Source organism: Zalophus californianus, chromosome 15 (genome assembly GCF_009762305.2).
Source record: "Zalophus californianus isolate mZalCal1 chromosome 15, mZalCal1.pri.v2, whole genome shotgun sequence".
Classification (NCBI taxonomy): Eukaryota; Metazoa; Chordata; class Mammalia; order Carnivora; family Otariidae; genus Zalophus; species Zalophus californianus.
The window spans coordinates 65741717-65759101 of NC_045609.1; the positions used below are offsets into that span (position 1 = coordinate 65741717).

Below are 17385 nucleotides of genomic sequence, written 5' to 3' on the forward strand. Positions count from 1 at the left end.
TTAAGTCCTGGTCCCCAGAAATGCTGGCAGAAATAAATATACATTTTTTAAAAGAAAAAAAAAAAGAGTCCTGTGCCTTTCATGAATTGATTGCATCTCCTGCTTCTGCAAGCTAAGAAGTCATAATCCTCTGCAATCACAGATTGTTTGAAGCCAATAAACCAAAGGTGATGACCTTGCTAATACATCCCAGCAGGAGGAAGAAATAAAGCCGTGCTGAGGAATAACTCTTCAGCACACCATTTCCCTTTGGAAACAGGAGAACGGAACTGAAAGTGCCCCAGCTTGATTTATGGATGAACAGTATTTCAGAAACCTCACCTGAAAGAAAAGGAAGGGTTTTCTGAAGTTCTCCAGTAAAGGCTGCTTTCCTCTTGTTCTATGACACACAGGGCAAGCCCCCGCCCCTGGCTACCAGCTTCTTTGACATGCACAACTCCCCTGGCCTCTGCTCACAGGGAGGCTGCTCTATCATGACTGTCCCATGTCCCTCCACCTAAAGTTAATTCTCTGGTGACAGCACAGCACAGAGCTCAGGATCAGGAATCCAAATAGGCCCAACATATATTTGTTTTTCAACAACCCTCTGATGCTAACAGAAGGAAATACAACCAGGAGACACAAATGGGAATAAATTTATCTTCCTTTTACTAGCATACCAGCTTCTGACACTTATGGAAACATCGCTATAGACATGCAGCATAACAGTGTCAACCTACACACTGAAATCAAATTAATATTTGTCCCCTCCTTCATGTGCCATGGCAATAAATTACACCAAGAACTGACATTCGAGTTCAATAACAGAGGGAAGTTAACCTTTGATTACCTGTGATATACAGTATGCGGCAAGCTTTACATCCATTAATTAAGTACACAGGTGACATAGATAATTTTTTTAAAAATCTTCTTTCCCCAATATATTTGTCCTGGTGCTCCTTTTTACTGAACACATACTACAGGCCGAGAACTGTGCTCAGCACTGGGGATACAAAAGAAAATAAGAGAACAGGCAACCTTCAAAATATTGCCAGTAAGGGGAATAAATATACAGAAAGTACTTACAATTCAAAGTAATGCATTCAAAAAGGAAAACATGTAAAACAGTAAAAGCACATGAGCAGTAATTTATTCTCTATATGGAAGAGGGTGGTCAGGGAAGAGAGAATCCCTATGGGGTTCAAAGCCTGCATCCTAGACCCAGAATGCCTGGATTCAGATCCCTTCTCTACTGCTTACTACCCTTATGATCCTGTGTATAAGTTTCCTCATCTATAAAATGGGTACAAAAATAGTACCAACTCATAGGGTTATTGGAAGAATTAATTTAGTTGATATGAATAAAGCTCTCTTGAAGAAGTTCCTGGCACAAAGGAAACAGCCATTATAAATGGCTATCATCATCATTTATTAGATAAATCGAATACAGGAGAAAAAATATTTCAAGCAAAGACAACCACAGCAGTATAAAATCCAATGTTTTTGTTTGTTTTGCATTATTTACTGAGTGTTTAGCAGGTGATACACATTTAACATAACCATCACCATAATTCTATGAGATAAGTGCTATTATGACTCCTTTTTCTCTGATGAGGAAATGGAGCAGAGAGATTAAGAAACCCCACCACCATCTCAGAGCTAGTGAGTGGACATAGCCTGGATTCCTGTCTAGGCAGTTCAACATCCAAGCCCAAGTGCTGACCTGTTTATGGATTGGCCTTCCAAGCGCACCTGTTGTCTGGTGGAACCTACAAGCAGTTGACCATGGCTAGAGCATATAATGATCTTCCTTCATTGGAATTCTAGGAAGCGGAGTGATCAAACTCAAGGAATATGGTTATCCAAGAGGAGAGGGATAGGGGAAGCCAAAGCAACATAAATTTAGAATCCAGAAAATTAAAGTCCAAAAACTAGACTTTTAAATATAAAAGGAGCAAATCATTGGAATGGGCTCCAGAGCAAACTGTGGAAAGAAAAAAAAAAAGGGACCAAAAGAAACTCAACATCACTTCAATGTGACATCTGAGCTGGTCTGTCTCTGTCTCTCTTTTTTCTCCCTCAAGAAAGGTATGACAGTGACTACCAGACGTGGTTAATACACAAGCCGTAGGTCTTGGAGGTTAAGAGCTGCCTGGTAAAAACCTGCCATAACCAGATCAGAGGAGGCTGCTCAGTGTTCGCCAAAGCTATGGAGGTAAGTTGTCACTCACGAATACCTAGGAACGTGGGGGACCTGACAAGCAGATCCAGCAGTTCCATACACATGCAGAAAAATAGCAACTCCTTCTCCTACAGAGCTGAATGGATTTCTTAACAATAGCTTTAATAAAAGGCTTTTCAGATAAACTCCACCTGCTCTGACCAGTTCCTTTTCACAAAGTCCCCTGGGGGCTAGATATGTACTAAGTTTAATATTATTAAAAGTCACACTCCTCTGGATATTATTTCTTAAGTGTGCTGTAGGCTTTTAAACACACTTGGATTGGGGATCCTACTGTTCTGCTGTTTGTCCTCCCCCAACCCCCAGCTTCACTTTCTTCTCTATGTAGCACGGACCCCCTCATCTACCATGGCAACCTCCTCAGCTCCCTCACCCTGTTGTCATTGTTCAACACCTCTCAGGAACTACAAAACCAACTGTCTTCTTGAGTATGACATAAGGCTCACTGCAGTGAAAGCACAGTCATGCTAACCCCAGTCTATAGCCGCCCAGCACTGCACCTGCAGGCCCCTGAGCCCTCCCGCCTCATGCCTCCTCAGCAGCCCTTCCACATTGTTGATCCTCAAGTCTGTTTCTCACTCACCGTAAATCCAAATGTCAGGAACTCCCTCAACTCCTGGTCTCCCAGGAAAGCTGATCTGTGTGTGCCCCACTCTGGCTTCCTTGCTTGGTAGAAGAAATACTCCCCTGTGCTCACCCCTCAGTCCATCCTGATCTACCATGACTGGATAAGCTCCCAACACTTATCTTCTCTGCCACTCAACCTTCTACCAGTTGGATTCACTCTGAGGTTTTCCCACATTTTCAACATCTTCCCACTGATTCATCCCCCCCATAAAACATGGTCAGGGTTGCTCTCTCTTCAAGAAAGGAAGATATAATCTATGACCTCCTTTATGGAAAATCATGTTTCTTCCTTTATTTCCCTTCACAGCTTCTTCCTTGGAAGAGTTGTTTCTATAACCTATTCTCAGTTGTAGGTGCTCAGTAGACATCAGTAGAGCAGATGTATGCAGTACATGCCCTCACCATCCACTGGACTATCCAAGAAAATAGCAGAAAAGTCATTCTAGAAATGTCTCTTCCTCCCACCTTCTCACTCATCCAATTGTTCCATTCATTTTTACTTTATAAGATCTATTGGACTCACCACCCCATGAAATCCCATACTCCTGCCCGCCCACCACCAAAAGTCAACCCCTTTTCATCTCTTACCTTACTGACCACTGTTCTCATGGTCACCAGTCTTGTTCTTTTCCAACTATATCTTCAACATGATACCATGAAAATTTTTTCCCTAAAATTCCCATTTCATCAAGTCTTTCCCTTGCTCCAAACTTTCAATGATGCATTACTTCCTCTGGGATAAATGTCAGAATACCTAGCACAGATGAATTTGAATTGGCCCATTTCTATTTTTCTGACATCATCTCTAAAATACTCCATCCATACACAGACTATACTGTGATCTTGTGTAATCTCCTTAAGAGGCTGTGTCATCAGCATATAAAAATGCCTGGAATACAGTATACACTTAATAAATAAATAATTAGCCTCGGGCGCCTGGGTGGCTCAGTCGGTTAAGCTTCTGACTTCAGCTCAGGTTATGATCCTGGGGTCCTGGGACTGAGTACCACATCAGGTTCCCTGCTCAGCAGGGAACCTGCTTCTCCCTCTCCTCCCTGTTTGTGCTCTCTCTTGCTATCTCTGTTTCTCTCTCTCAAATAAATAAATAAAATCTTTAAAAAAAATAATTAGCCTCTTTTATTGGCCTGATTCCTACTTGTTCATCAAGAGTGAGGGGGGCATCTGGGTGGCTCAGTCAGTTAAGCGGCTGCCTTCAACTCTGGTCATGATCTCAGGGTCCTGGGATTGAGCCCCACATTGGGCTCCCTGCTCAGTGGGGAGTCTGTTTCTCCCTCTCCCTCTGCTTCTCCCCTCTGCTGATGCACAATCTCTCTCTCAAATAAATAAAATCTTAAAAAAAAAAGTCAGATCAGGTATCCTTTCATCCAGGAAGCTTTCTCTTCCCCAACCCAGAGCGTGTTATGGTGCCTCTATTATGGTACTTGACACATTAATCTCATTTATTTATCTGTCTCTCCCACCAGACTGTGAGTTGCTTAAGGGTGACAATCAGATCTTATTCATATCTGGATTCACACCATTTAGCATGATTCCAGATGTGTACTTACTTATAAATTCAGTTAATTTGACAAATCTCACTTAAATGGCAATGTGCCAGGCACTTTTCTGGGCATTTGCAATAAAACAGAAAGTGAAAAATACAAAGTCTCTGCCCTCAGGGAGTTTATATTCGAGCGGTGGACATCAGACAATAGCCAAGTAATAAAATCATTACAGATCACAACATGTACACTGAATGAAATACATAAAGAACCTGTGGCAGACAAAAACAAGGGCCTTCTTTTAAATAAGGTGGATATAAATAGTTTTTTAGAAATAAGGTGGTATTCAGGCTGAGATCTGAAATATGAATGAGTTACATTGACCGAATAATGAAACTGTATGTTGCTACACATAATTAAATTGTGCATCTTCTGAAATTCTTTGTGCTCAGTATAGAATTCTATACTCAAAGACAGTGGAGTAAAATGGTAATTAACATTCTAAGTATTTCCTGAATCTATAACGAGTTTTGATATTAGAATGTTAGTTGCTCCGCTTTCTCTAGGAATATTTTCTTGTTTCCTGGGCTCATATTGATAAAGTTACGAGAACATCAGGGCAATGATTGCTTTAATGTGTATCTCATCCATTACTTTGCTAAAAAGAGAAATGGGGGACTCAGCACAGAGCCAACCACTGAGGTCAACGAGGAGCGCAGAGAGGGGGCAGCCCGAGGCCTAACCCTCACAGAGATCTCACGAAGGTGTGCAGAGTCTGCAGGAGGATCCTTATAGAAACGGCCTTCATGTGGGTATTCAAGAAGATTTTGTCAGAATTGAGGAGGCCAACAAACATTCATGGTCATCTATGGACATTACCAGTTTCCCGAACTTGAATCTGGGCTCTTCCCACTTGGCACTGGCTGTGTTCCTACTCTTTGATCGACTGTGATGTCCTTTCACAAGATAATGTAGCACATGATTCATAACAGTATCTGCTACCTGGAGGGCATGAGGTTAAAAAATTTAGGATATAAACCTGGGTGGCTCAGTTGTTGGGCGTCTGCCTTCGGCTCCGGTCATGATCCCAGGGTCCTGGGACCAAGCCCCACATCGGGCTCCCTGCTCGGCAGGAAGCCTGCTTCTCCCTCTCCCACTCCCCCTGCTTGTGTTCCCTCTCTCGCTCTCTCTCTCTCTCTCTCTGTCAAATAAATAAATAAAACTTAAAAAAAAATTTAGGATATAAACCAGTACAAGACACAAACCCGGATTTTAGAAACCCTAAACCATTTCTTAATATATTGCTTCTAAGCAAAAAAAACATATAATGCTATTTAATGTGTGCCAAGTTCTATTTTAGGTGCCAAGCAAACAAAAGTAACTAAGACGTGGTCACAGACTTTGAGTTTCCAGGCCAGTATGAAAATAGATGAGTATTGACAATAGCTCGTGCGTAGCTACACGCTGCATTTGCCACACTTCTGTAATCACCTGCTGAGTGTCTGCCCTTCACTAGATTTGCAGTTTTTGTAGGGAAGAAACGATTTCTTACTTGGATCTTTTTCCCCAGGGTCTGTCTAGCACAGTGCCTGGCACAAAATAGGGGGCTAGTCGATGTTCGTTAAACTGAACGAAATAAATATATACCTGACAACCATCCTAAAACAAAGATACATAATGTGCTACAGTATTAATGAGGAAGGAGCAATTTAGTTTGGCTTCAGGGAGAGGCAGGTGGGAACAGAAGGTCTACAGAGCCACAGAGAAATAAACCTATGAAAAAGTGTTCAGCGTCACTAGCCACCAGAGAAATACCCCTTAAACCACACGGAGATCAACACACCATTTTCACTGAAAAGACTCGCAAAATTTTCAACTGAATTAAATTTTAAATTTTAATTTTAAATTCAATTTTTAAATTGAAAATCCCCAGGGCTGGCGAAATCATTGGGAAATACATAATTTATTACTGCTTATGGGTGTGAATTGTTCCAATCTTTTTTAAAAATCATCTCAGCTATCCATTAACGCTAATTATGTATACATTTTTGATACCACAGTATCACCTTTAGGACTCCAGAGTAGCTACAGCAAGAAAGTTACCCCAACACAAGGACATGATTACAATATGTTTATGGAAGTGCTATATGTAATAGCAAATATTGTGGACGTGAGCTAGAGATCCACTGAAAGGGTAATGGGGAGGCCGTGGGGCACAGACATTAAAGGGATCGATTCAGGAACCACTTCTGGCTGCACTGTGTTGGGAACATGACTCAGCTTTGCAAGCTTCACTCCTCTCACCTGCAAACCTGGGATCCTAGGAGTGCCTGTTCTGTAGGCTGATAGGAAGGTGAAAAGCACTGAGAACGTTTCCTGGCACGCATGAAGCACTGCGTAAGTTAGGGTGTAGCTGTTTAACTCTGCACTGCACATCCATACGATCTGATGCTTAACTTTATCTTCTTAACACAGTCATCAGGACAGACACCGATGACTCATTGTCAAGGAAACAAACAGGTTATCAGAGTTCTGTGACTAGTTATTCCTATTTTCCTAAACAAACAAAAAAGTGATCCTGACATACGTGTGTATCTGTTGATCTTTTTGAGTTGGGGCATGATGGTATGGGTGGAATCACCAAAGACTCTTAGCATCATCGACCTCAGGAAGGCGAGATCTGTGTGGGAAGAGACTATTAACATTTTTATTTGTCTCTGCACTGTTTGGCTCATCATAATTGAGCATATATTAGATTTTTTCAATTTTTTTAAAAAATAACAATAAGGTTTAATACAATAGTCTTATAACTCCAGGAGCGACAAGCAACTCCATGTGACTCAAATATGGGAAAGGGAGTGAGATTTAGAAAGCTCAAAAGAATCCAGAAGCCAGAATCCAAAGCATGTCATGATCCTGCCGGGGAGTGTGGCTCTCTCCTTGCGGCCCCTGGAAAGGCACTAGACATGTGCATGCACCAGGAAGAGTAACATCATCAGAGCTGTGTGACATGAAGAGTCCTCCTATGGGGAAATTACCATACTGTAGCTTGATTCTTTTTCTTTTTTTAGGGTGGGTATCCCTATTTTTTATATTCTTATTTTTGTAGTTGACTGAAAGCTGGATTTTGTAGCAAAGCATCCTTCAAAGCAGGGACTAACAACCTGTCTGTCCCAAGCGGCCCTTTGTTCTTGCCCTGGATGAGGAGTGGGAAGGCAAGACATGCCCAGCTAATGCGCATCCACCACAGGGAAGGCAGAGTCCCAGACTTCCGGTCAGCTTCTGTCAGCCTGAACTGCGGACACTCTCCAGACAGCACTGTCTGCAGCCAACCCCCCACAGACGCTGCCTCAGGGGACTCTCCACAGAGCTATTCTCTCCACAAAGACTTCACGGGGAAGCCTCTCTTGATAATTGCTGTGTGTAACACCCAAGATGAAACAAAGCTGCTCCTGGAATGAGGACACAGGGCTGGCTCCCAGGGTGGAATCACACAGAAAGCCTACCCATGCTCCCTACCTTAGCCACATGCTCCCTGTGCCCAAAAAGCAGGTATTGCTCCTAGAAAAGTACCCAATTTGAAGATGTGTTCGGACGCTTGTGTTTCACCTGAATCTGAAATGGTACCCTGGATTTGAAGAGAAGTCAGCCATGTCAGCTGAGCTCTAGGACACGGGCACTGAGGGCTGCCTGTCCCTTTAAGAGTATCCCTTTCAAAAATGAAGAGGGGTAATTGGAGGGGAGACGAACCATGAGAGACGATGGACTCTGAGAAACAAACTGAGGGTTCTAGAGGGGAGGGCGTGGGGGATGGGTTAGCCCGGTGATGGGTATTAAGGAGGGCACGTTCTGCGTGGAGCACTGGGTGTTATACGCAAACAGTGAATCATGGAACACTACATCAGAAATAAATAAATAAATAGAAAAAAAAAAAGAGTATCCCTTTCAGCTCCTTCCAGAATTGCCTAGGGCTTTCTCACCAGCTAAGCCTCTCTCAGCAAAGTGCTGATTACCCAGGCACTAGAGGGAAAAAAGATGAATATATTTCTTCTCAGAGATACTGTATCTAGATTTTGACATTTTATTTATCTCAACCTTTAAGCTTATCTTGCTCCAATATGGCAAAACCACCAGCTCTACCGAATCTCAAAGCTTAATCCACTGTGAAGTGGAGAAGATTCTGAGGGGTAGTGAATTGTTGTGTGTCAGATTATCCCCCTTTCCTCTCGGTTGGACTCCCTGAGTGAACAACAACTCAACACAAAACAAAATCAACAACTTGCTCCAAGATTAAGGTGTAGTCAATGACAAGACAACCTGGGAGTAGGAGCTCATTAATTCAGCGCAGCTGCACCTCACCCTATCATCCACAGCTTGCTGAGCCAGCAAGGTGCGAAGCCTAGGACATCACTACAAGGTCAACTGCCTCTCGACCTCTCTCTTGTTCTGACACCCCACGCCATTTGCCACTTGACCCCTTCTCACTGTTTGGTGGGAAAAATTTGTAAAGAATAAGGGCTCCACTGAAAAGTGCTTGTGTCTCTTTGTTGGACAAGAAGCCATTTCCCTTTTGCCTGATATTTTTCTGGAATAGTAATAAGCTGCTCAGAATGTCACAGTTCTTTAAAAACTCTATTTCATATATTTAGGATTAAAATTTTGTTTGCTCATTTGCTCAGGTACAGAAAGAATCACCAGAAGGCAGAGGGGACTCCCAAAGACAGGTAAGCGGTAAAATGATTGAAGTTTATTAACATCCCCGTAAGTGTATGGCCTATTATTTACTAATTGCATAACCCAGAGCACACCATAAAAATGAAGTAAGAGGACGCAATACTGCATGTGTGGCACTTAATTTCATGCCTGGCACATAGTGACCGCTCAATAACAGTTCGTTTTTATTATTGTTGTCATTATCATCATTATCACAAGCATCATTGCCATTATCATTAAACCAGAAAGGTGTTGGGTTTAAGGATTTAAAGTCTAGTTGAGAGAAAATAGACATGTGAGTAAAGTAAAGAAGCAACGCTTATCTCGTGTCTTTATTACAAAACTTAGGTCGTATGACAGTCTGTCTGTTTACGTTAGATCTATCTTCTTCTGGGATCGGGCAGCTTTAGGTGGCTGCCTAAGTACCCAATCCAATACAGTTATAGAAGGTAGGTTCCATACAAGTACATTTAACTCTCATTTGAACCGTCCACAGATCTTTGCCCCCCTGTAGACAATGAACACCTGAAAGACAGACAGAGCTTACGTGCTCTTGATCTATGTACACACCCAAGTTCGCCTCCGTGGACCAGAACAATCTAAGACCTACAGGAGTTAATCAATACATCTTTGTTGAATAAATGAGTAAGAATATGAAATTTAAGTATTCACTGGTCTGTTCAAGAACAGATGCTTACTGAGCATCGTCAATGGGCTAAGTCCAGTGCTCTGTGCTAGGGATATAATGAGAATACCTAAATTCCACCTTGTCCCCAGCAAGCCCCCAATTTTAAGCCAGGTTTCTAAAAAGAAAGTAAGAGCTGATGTAGGAGAAAACGAATTTGGCACCAGTTTCCTTCAAGCAGGGCTAACCCAGACTCCCCCTCTCCTCTTCTATATTAACACCCCAAAGAGATCCCCTAAAGACCAAACATGGGAATTGTGAACCACCCTAAAACACAAGCCCTACCAAAGCAGTTATGAAGTATTCAAAATATTTTCTTTTTCCTTCCCTCTTTTCTTTTCTAAATTATATTTTCATTTAGGCATGGGTTCTTCTATCAAAGTATTAAACTGATAGTTCTAATGGTATAGAGCACCCACAGTAGTTATTTGCTACAAATGAGACATGTAACATAGGGCAGACACGGTAAATGACTATCGTGGCTCGATCAGAAAAGTAAACATATGCAGGTATATTATATGTGTATACGTGTGTGTGTGTATTTACGTGTGCATATGTATGTGCACATATCCTCCATTGAAAGTGATCCTAAGACTGAAGGGTCAACAGATGATTCCTTCCACACTTTCCAAAGCTTAAGCCCATAGAGGTTGCTCCTTCAGAAGAAAGGCCTGGTATTACTTTTGTTTGCTTATTTGCACACTAAATTTTTATTTATCTTTTTATTTTACTAACTCACCCCCCTTCTTGAGATGAGGAAAAAAACATCCTCCCTAGGCCAGGGCATCAGTCACAGTGCCCCACAAGGGGGAAAGGAGCCTGGTGAACCTGACTTTAGCAGTCTAGGGCAAGCTGTTCCTCCTGTCCCTGGGGCATGCCCTTCTCACTGCTCGGGTTGAGACTTAGGGCCTCTAACAGCCTCTGTCCCCACTGAGACAGAATTGCATATCTTTTAATTTTCTAACATGCCGACTACACTTCACACAGCAGATGCACCGCAAAATAAAAGCTGGCTTTTACTTTCATGTATGTACATACATTAGAGCAATCTATCAAGGAAACATAAGCTTACGTGGAGTCACAGAGAGTCTGATGAAGGGGTCCTGAATTTAAACAATAAAGCGAGTGTCAGGCCCTTAATGCATTAAAGAATTGTACTTTCTGAGGCTCCTACCAAACTTCCCACACTTTAATTTCGTTACATCATTTCCTTGGGACCAAAACTCTGCATAATTGACCTTGTTGGGGGAAGAGTTCAATAATCTAAACACCTCACCACAAGCACAAGAACAGGATCCTATCATTTTCTTTGGTCTGCTGGGGTTTTCCTAAAGCACACAACAATTTATTCGGGGTTTCTTATATAGAGTGTGAAGCCTAATGGAAAACAGCCATCAGGTTAAAATGAAATTTAGCGAACAATCCTTTTGTGGGGTAGATTCCTTTAGGGTGTATAACTCAGGACCCTCTTCTGTGTGACAAGGGCATTGCCCTACAACCCAATTGCTAAAGCAAGTACAGTTACCTCCCCTCCAGCCCCATCACTGTTCACTGTAGCAGGGATGGACCCCTGACCCAAAGGGCAGATTGGACCCCTTCTCCCTAGACATTAGCCCTGCGACTGAGGCCCAGCAGCCAGTCTCTCCTGGTCATGTTAACTGACAGCGGGTGAAGTTCCCCGTAATCCTACGTGTGGGAGAACCGCCCGCTTATGTCTGCCCGGAGGCGACTCCCAGCTCCTATGTTCTTAGTACCACCTCCCCCCCTCCCCCACCATCCTCTGTGCACAGCAGTGTATGTGCTCAGGGATGGCTGATCAGAAGTGATAGTCAACATATTTAAGCCATCACTGTAATGACGGCACTGACCCATCAGACTCTGGGCTGGGCGCCAACCCAGTGATTGCTGAATATCATCCCTGGGGTCATCTCCACCCTCTCCCTGGCTCAGGGATTATCACAAGACCCAGGCCTAAGCAACCATGCACCTCCTGTGCCTGAGGTCAGTTTGGGTGTGGGCACATGACACGGGCTGGCAAAGACCCAAGCAGGATGAGACCAATAAAGCCCATGTTTACAAACAAACAGAAACAACGGAACATATAGCCCCTAAGAACAAAAGGAGCCGAGAGCTGCCTGGATTTCTGAGCACCTTCCTGTCCCTAGTTTCAGCCTAACTGCACATGTGTGCTGGTGTTCAATGAGTCAGTCAGATCCTCGAGGATCAATAGCATTCATCTGAAGAATTTATATTCACACAATACAGTGTGAATCCCAGAGAGGAAGGCATGCACGCGAGTGTGTGTGCATACACGTGTGTGCTAGTGAGCTGAGGGCCTGGAAGGAAGTGGTGCTGTAGATTCTCTCTGCAGACACCCCTCCGTTCTTTTGTTTCTGCTCCAACAAGCTCATAAATCAGTGAGAACCGTGGGAACCAAAACGCATAAAGGCAACCCAATAATGAACAGTTTAGCAAAAAGACCTGTGGCCAAAACAAGGGGTCTATAAAGAAGTAAGGATCTGGCCTGCCTGGCGATAAACCCCAACCTGTGACTAAAGAAAACGGAGAGCAAACAGACGAAGCAGTGAGAACACAGAGCCAAAAATCTCCCCACCCCTGGAAAAAAAAAGGGGTGGGGAAGAGCAGTCATGGGCGTCATGTTTAAGTAACACAGTAATCCTTAGCTCACTTTATCTACGTACCTCCAAAGCGAGCTCTCAGTGATGCTCCCCAGGTTATAGTCATAGAGCTTTGTCAAAATGAGAATCACCTGAAGGCAAAAGAAGACATCATGGTTAGTCTCAAACAATTATAATATCATAGAACTGAAATGGCCCAAGGGAGGACTTAGGATTCCTTTAATGGGTGCTTAACATAATTGAATGAATTGTTACAGCATCACTTAACACCGACTGGGGAAGGGTTTGCCAGGGCCTTCCTTTAAACCACTCAGGCCTGATCCCCTCCCCAACTTTCTCCCTCTGTCCTGCAGTAAGAGTTGCCTGCCCATCCAGGCATTCCTTACCCTGGTGGGCTGAAAGGCTTTCAGGGAAGGCTAGCAGAGCTGTCAAATATGCACCCTGTAAGGGAGCCCCTGAGCAGATGGTCAGGAGAGAGTAAGGTCAGTGATGTAGGTCCCAGCCCTAGTAGCTGTACCACACTGGGCAGGTTGCTTAGCTTCTCTGAACCTCAATGTCCCCATCTATTAAGAGGGCAAGCAGTAATGCCATCACCCAGAAAGGCTTGCTGTGAGGAGTTAAAATAGGTAATAAAGGCTAATTATTCTTCCATCTGCATGGGCTTCTTAAATGTCAGTTCCTTCCCTTTCCTCTCCTTTGCAGGGCTGGCTTTATCTGTTTCTTCTGATTCTCCAATTTCTGGGAAAGCCACTGGATGGAATCCAGGCTGCCACAAGAGCTCAGCAAGAACATTTTAACAGGAGTTTATTTATGTTTTATGGGGTCCTGAAGCTTACAGAATTTGGGGAACCCTCTGTAAGGAACAGCATATAAACATACAAATTCAAACTTCAGAACAGGTCCTGGGACACTGACACTTCAGCTCCACAGCTTCACGGCAAACCCTTCTTGGCTTTGAAGCCACTGCTATTCTCAACATCACTCAGAGGAACCCCAACGATTTTGTTCTTTCTTTCAGAATTCAACACTCATTGAACACTTATTAGGAACCCAGGATTTCGCCTGATGCCTGAGGAGAACGTAAATACAGATGAGGCCTGTAGTCTGTGATCCAGTTAGGACAGGAGGAGCTCATCAAAGAAAACCTCAGTTGACAGACAGCTTATCTACCCCTCCTCAGTCCCGCGGACACTCATGCCCATCATGGCAGCTTGAGAAGACTGCTTCTTCCGGCATCTGCAGTGATGACCAGGGCCCCCCATTACCTGGAGCACATGAGCCCCAGGACACATGGGAAGAGTCCACAGAGCAGTGTGTTCCTACCCAGTGAGTCCTCACCCCTCATTCGCTCTCCTTACATAAGGCCAAGAACTTAATAGGTCTGCTCTGTTTTCTGTTGAGGTTTCCATTTCTCTCCTGATTCACATAACCGAGACCATTTGGCCCAGCCCTGCTGTTTCCAACTCAGCAGAAAAATGTTGACATCGATTTCCAGGATTTTCCCTGAAGGCCAAGGGATCGGTTCTAGTCACAGTGAGCACAGAACATTCTAACCTTGAATTTCAAGGCAGCAAGCTGCCAAGGAGTACTGAACCTTTCCAAGTTCCACTCTGCTAGCACAGGGCTTGATTTACCGAAGGCACAAGCATCAATGAGCAGATACCCAACAGTTCTTTCACAGTAAGCAAACTAGAACTCCACAATCTTAGGTCTGTTCCAAGTTCAAGGGAATGAAGAACTATGGTAACCCAAAGACAGACAGAGATCTGAGGAGCTGTGCTCTAAGACCACCCCTCTACTGAACCACTGCGCAGGCTTCCTTCAAGGACCTGCTCAAAACTTCCTTCTTTAACAAAATGTGAGCATGTGTGAGGTACTGGGCACCCTACAGGTATATCAGATGGTGCACCTGTGGTGGGGGCATATGCTGAACAGTTCTGCGTGCCAATTAAGTCACTCTAAGTGCTAAATTTCAATCACCGCCATCCCAGGAACGCTGATCAGCGGCAGCAGGGTGGCTGTTTGTTGGAAGACACAGAGTGACGTTACCACTCCACCTCGGTATGATTTTGCCAAATAGACCTATAAATCCCCCACCAAGAATATGGGGGTATGGACATAAAGCATTTCTCGGTAGTTGCTCTCTTGATACAATACAGCAGTACACTCAATAATGAAGTTCAGCTGGGCACAGGCTGCATCTCCCATCCATCTGATGAAGGAATCCAGAGGAGTCCCAGAGAAGGAATCTTTTAACCCAGCAGGTAATGGTGTGGAGCCCCTCACACACGCACACACACAGAAACTGTTTAAGCAATTCTCAGACAGGTGGGCAGGAAGGTAAAAATCCACTCCCTGCCTCTTCTTGAGGGGCCAGTAAAACAAAATGCCACTGATACACTCGGGCAGTTTATCAATACCGCACCCGAAGAGGCATCCTTTCTGGCATTGCAAAGTATATCTGCTTGAATCAATCTAATCTTTCTGTTTTCAGAACGAGAGCAAGAAAGAAGGGCGAACTGCTAACCTTTAGTTATGTCTCCAGTCGATTCCTTGCGATCTCTCTCCCCCATTTTTTTCCCCTTCTCTGTCTGTGTGCATTATTTACCCCCATACTCCTGGATAGTGATGCCTCATTGTATTAGATCTGGTTTGTTGTTGTTTCTTCACTTTTCTGTCCTGGTTAATTAGCAATACTATTACTAGAATTACTACCTGTTAAAGGGCCCACAACCCAAACTACCAGTATTACATGAGGAAAAGGGGAGAACGCAATTACCTGCCTATTCTGGTCCCATTGTCTACTGTTTATGTGCATTCTTCCCAAACTTAAAAAAAAAATCAGTGAAACTTTTTCATCAAGTGAAATGTTATATGTACTTAAAAATACATAAATGGTAATTTATTTTTATTCATTCGGTAAACAATTTTCATGTATAGATTTAATTCTACGAGCCCAACTGCATAGAATTATAAATCCAATCAATGAGAGAAAGGCTGTTTTGATACATACACACACAAAATGGAATACTCATCAGCATCTCCTTTCTTTCTATATCTCGTTTTCATTAGATAGTACCAAAATATCCCTGATTCAAAACAGCAAGTGATGACCATATGGTAATAGCCTTTTTAGGTTCCTTTTTAAATTTTAGGATACTTTCTTTAAATAGCTATAATCCAACTATCAGTGGCTTAACAACCTCTACCTACTCTGGGCCAGGACCTCAGCACCCAGTTATCTGTGGGTCTTGGCGCAACGGCATGGCTCAGGATTCCCCACCCGGTCTGTCACCATGTGCCATCTGTACTTTTGTTTTGCTGTGGCTCCTTCCTGCCATATCCACTGTTTACAAAGCTACTGGGGGAACGTCACTTGGTCCGTGTGCATAAAGAGCATGTTGAAGCCAACCCACCAAGCTGTTATTTTCAAACCATCCATCCCTTAGAAGGTGAGAGAGTGCCAGAAACAGTGCCAGGATCTGTGCAGGGATGAGTGAGGTTCCTCCAGGAAGTGATCACGGGCTTCCTCCTTAGGACTGAGCTAAATTGACACTATCTGGGCTCACCAAACTACTACCCCTGTTCCCAGAGTTTTCCAAAGCTCCTACAGAATAATTCCACCAACTCACCCACTCCAGCCTCTCACCCACCCCTCTACGTAGGTGCTAAGAAACCATCACGTTAAAAAAATGTTTATGGTAGGGGCACCTGGGTGGCTCAGATGGTTGAGCGTCTGCCTTTGGCTCAGGTTATGATCCCGGGGTCCTGGGATCGAGTCCCGCATCGGGCTCCCTGCTCCTTGGGAGCCTGCTTCTCCCTCTGCCTCTCTCTCTCTCTTTCATGAATAAATAAAAAAAAATGTTTATGGTATATACATATACGTGCACATATACACTATGTATATGTATCTATGTGGGATGTTGTTTGGCCATTAAAAAGAAAATCTTGCCATTTGTATCAATATGGGTGAAACTGGAGGGCATTTTGCCAGGTGAAATAAGCCAGATAGAAAATACTGTATGGTATCACTTACATGCAGAATAAAAAACAAACAAACAAAAACTGATTTCATAAGGACAGAATATAATGGGGTTTGTTAGGGACTGGGAGGGGAAAGGGAAATGGGGAGATCCAGGTCAAAGGATCTAAAGTACAAACTTTCAGTTATAAGTTCTGAGGCTCTAATGTACATCAGGGTGACTATAATTAATAATACAATATTGTCTCATTGAGGTTTTTATTTGGATTTCCCTGATGCCGAGCAATGTTGAGTGATGTTTCATGTGTCTGTTGGCCATTTGGATGTCTTCTTTGGAAAAATGTCTGTTCATGTCTTCTGCCCATTTCTTGATTGGATCATTTGTTCTTTGGGTGTTGAGTTTAGTAAGTTCTTTATAGATTTTGGATACTAGCCCTTTATCTGATATGTCATTTGCAAATATCTTCTCACATTCTGATCTCACTGATATGAGGAATTCTTAATCTCAGAAACAAACTGAGGGTTGCTGGAGTGGTAGTGGGTGGGAGGGATGGGGTGGCTGGTGATAGACATTGGGGAGGGTATGTGCTATGGTGAGTGCTGTGAATTTTGTAAGACTGTTGAATCACAGACCTATACCTCTGAAACAAATAATACATTATATGTTTAAAAAAAAAAAAAGAAGATAGCAGGAAGGGAAAAATGAAGCGGGGAAATCGGAGGGGGAGATGAACCATGAGAGATTATGGACTCTGAGAAACAAACTGAGGGTTCTAGAGGGGAGGGGGTGGGGGATGGGTTAGCCCGGTGATGGGTATTAAGGAGGGCATGTACTGCATGGAGCACTGGGTGTTATATGCAAACAATGAATCATGGAACACTACATCAATAACTAATGATGTAATGTATGGTGATTAACATAACATAATAAAAAAACTAAACAAAACAAAAATACCATAAAAGCAAAAAAAAAAAAAATTGTCCATTTGAAAGTTACTGAGAGTGGTTATTAAGCA

The 17385-nt window shown here is 43.2% G+C and overlaps 1 protein-coding gene across 5 annotated transcripts in view; it reads right to left on the minus strand.

Moving 5' to 3' along the window:
• The window catches only part of SORCS1 (sortilin related VPS10 domain containing receptor 1), a 562053-nt gene that overhangs the window by 352330 nt on the left and 192338 nt on the right, over window positions 1-17385 (minus strand). For all 5 annotated transcript variants that reach the window (XM_027596992.2, XM_027596991.2, XM_027596990.2 and 2 more), the window contains exon 2: window positions 12451-12518. In XM_027596992.2, coding sequence (XP_027452793.2) covers window positions 12451-12518 — 68 coding nt within the window. The remainder of the gene's footprint in view (window positions 1-12450; window positions 12519-17385) is intronic.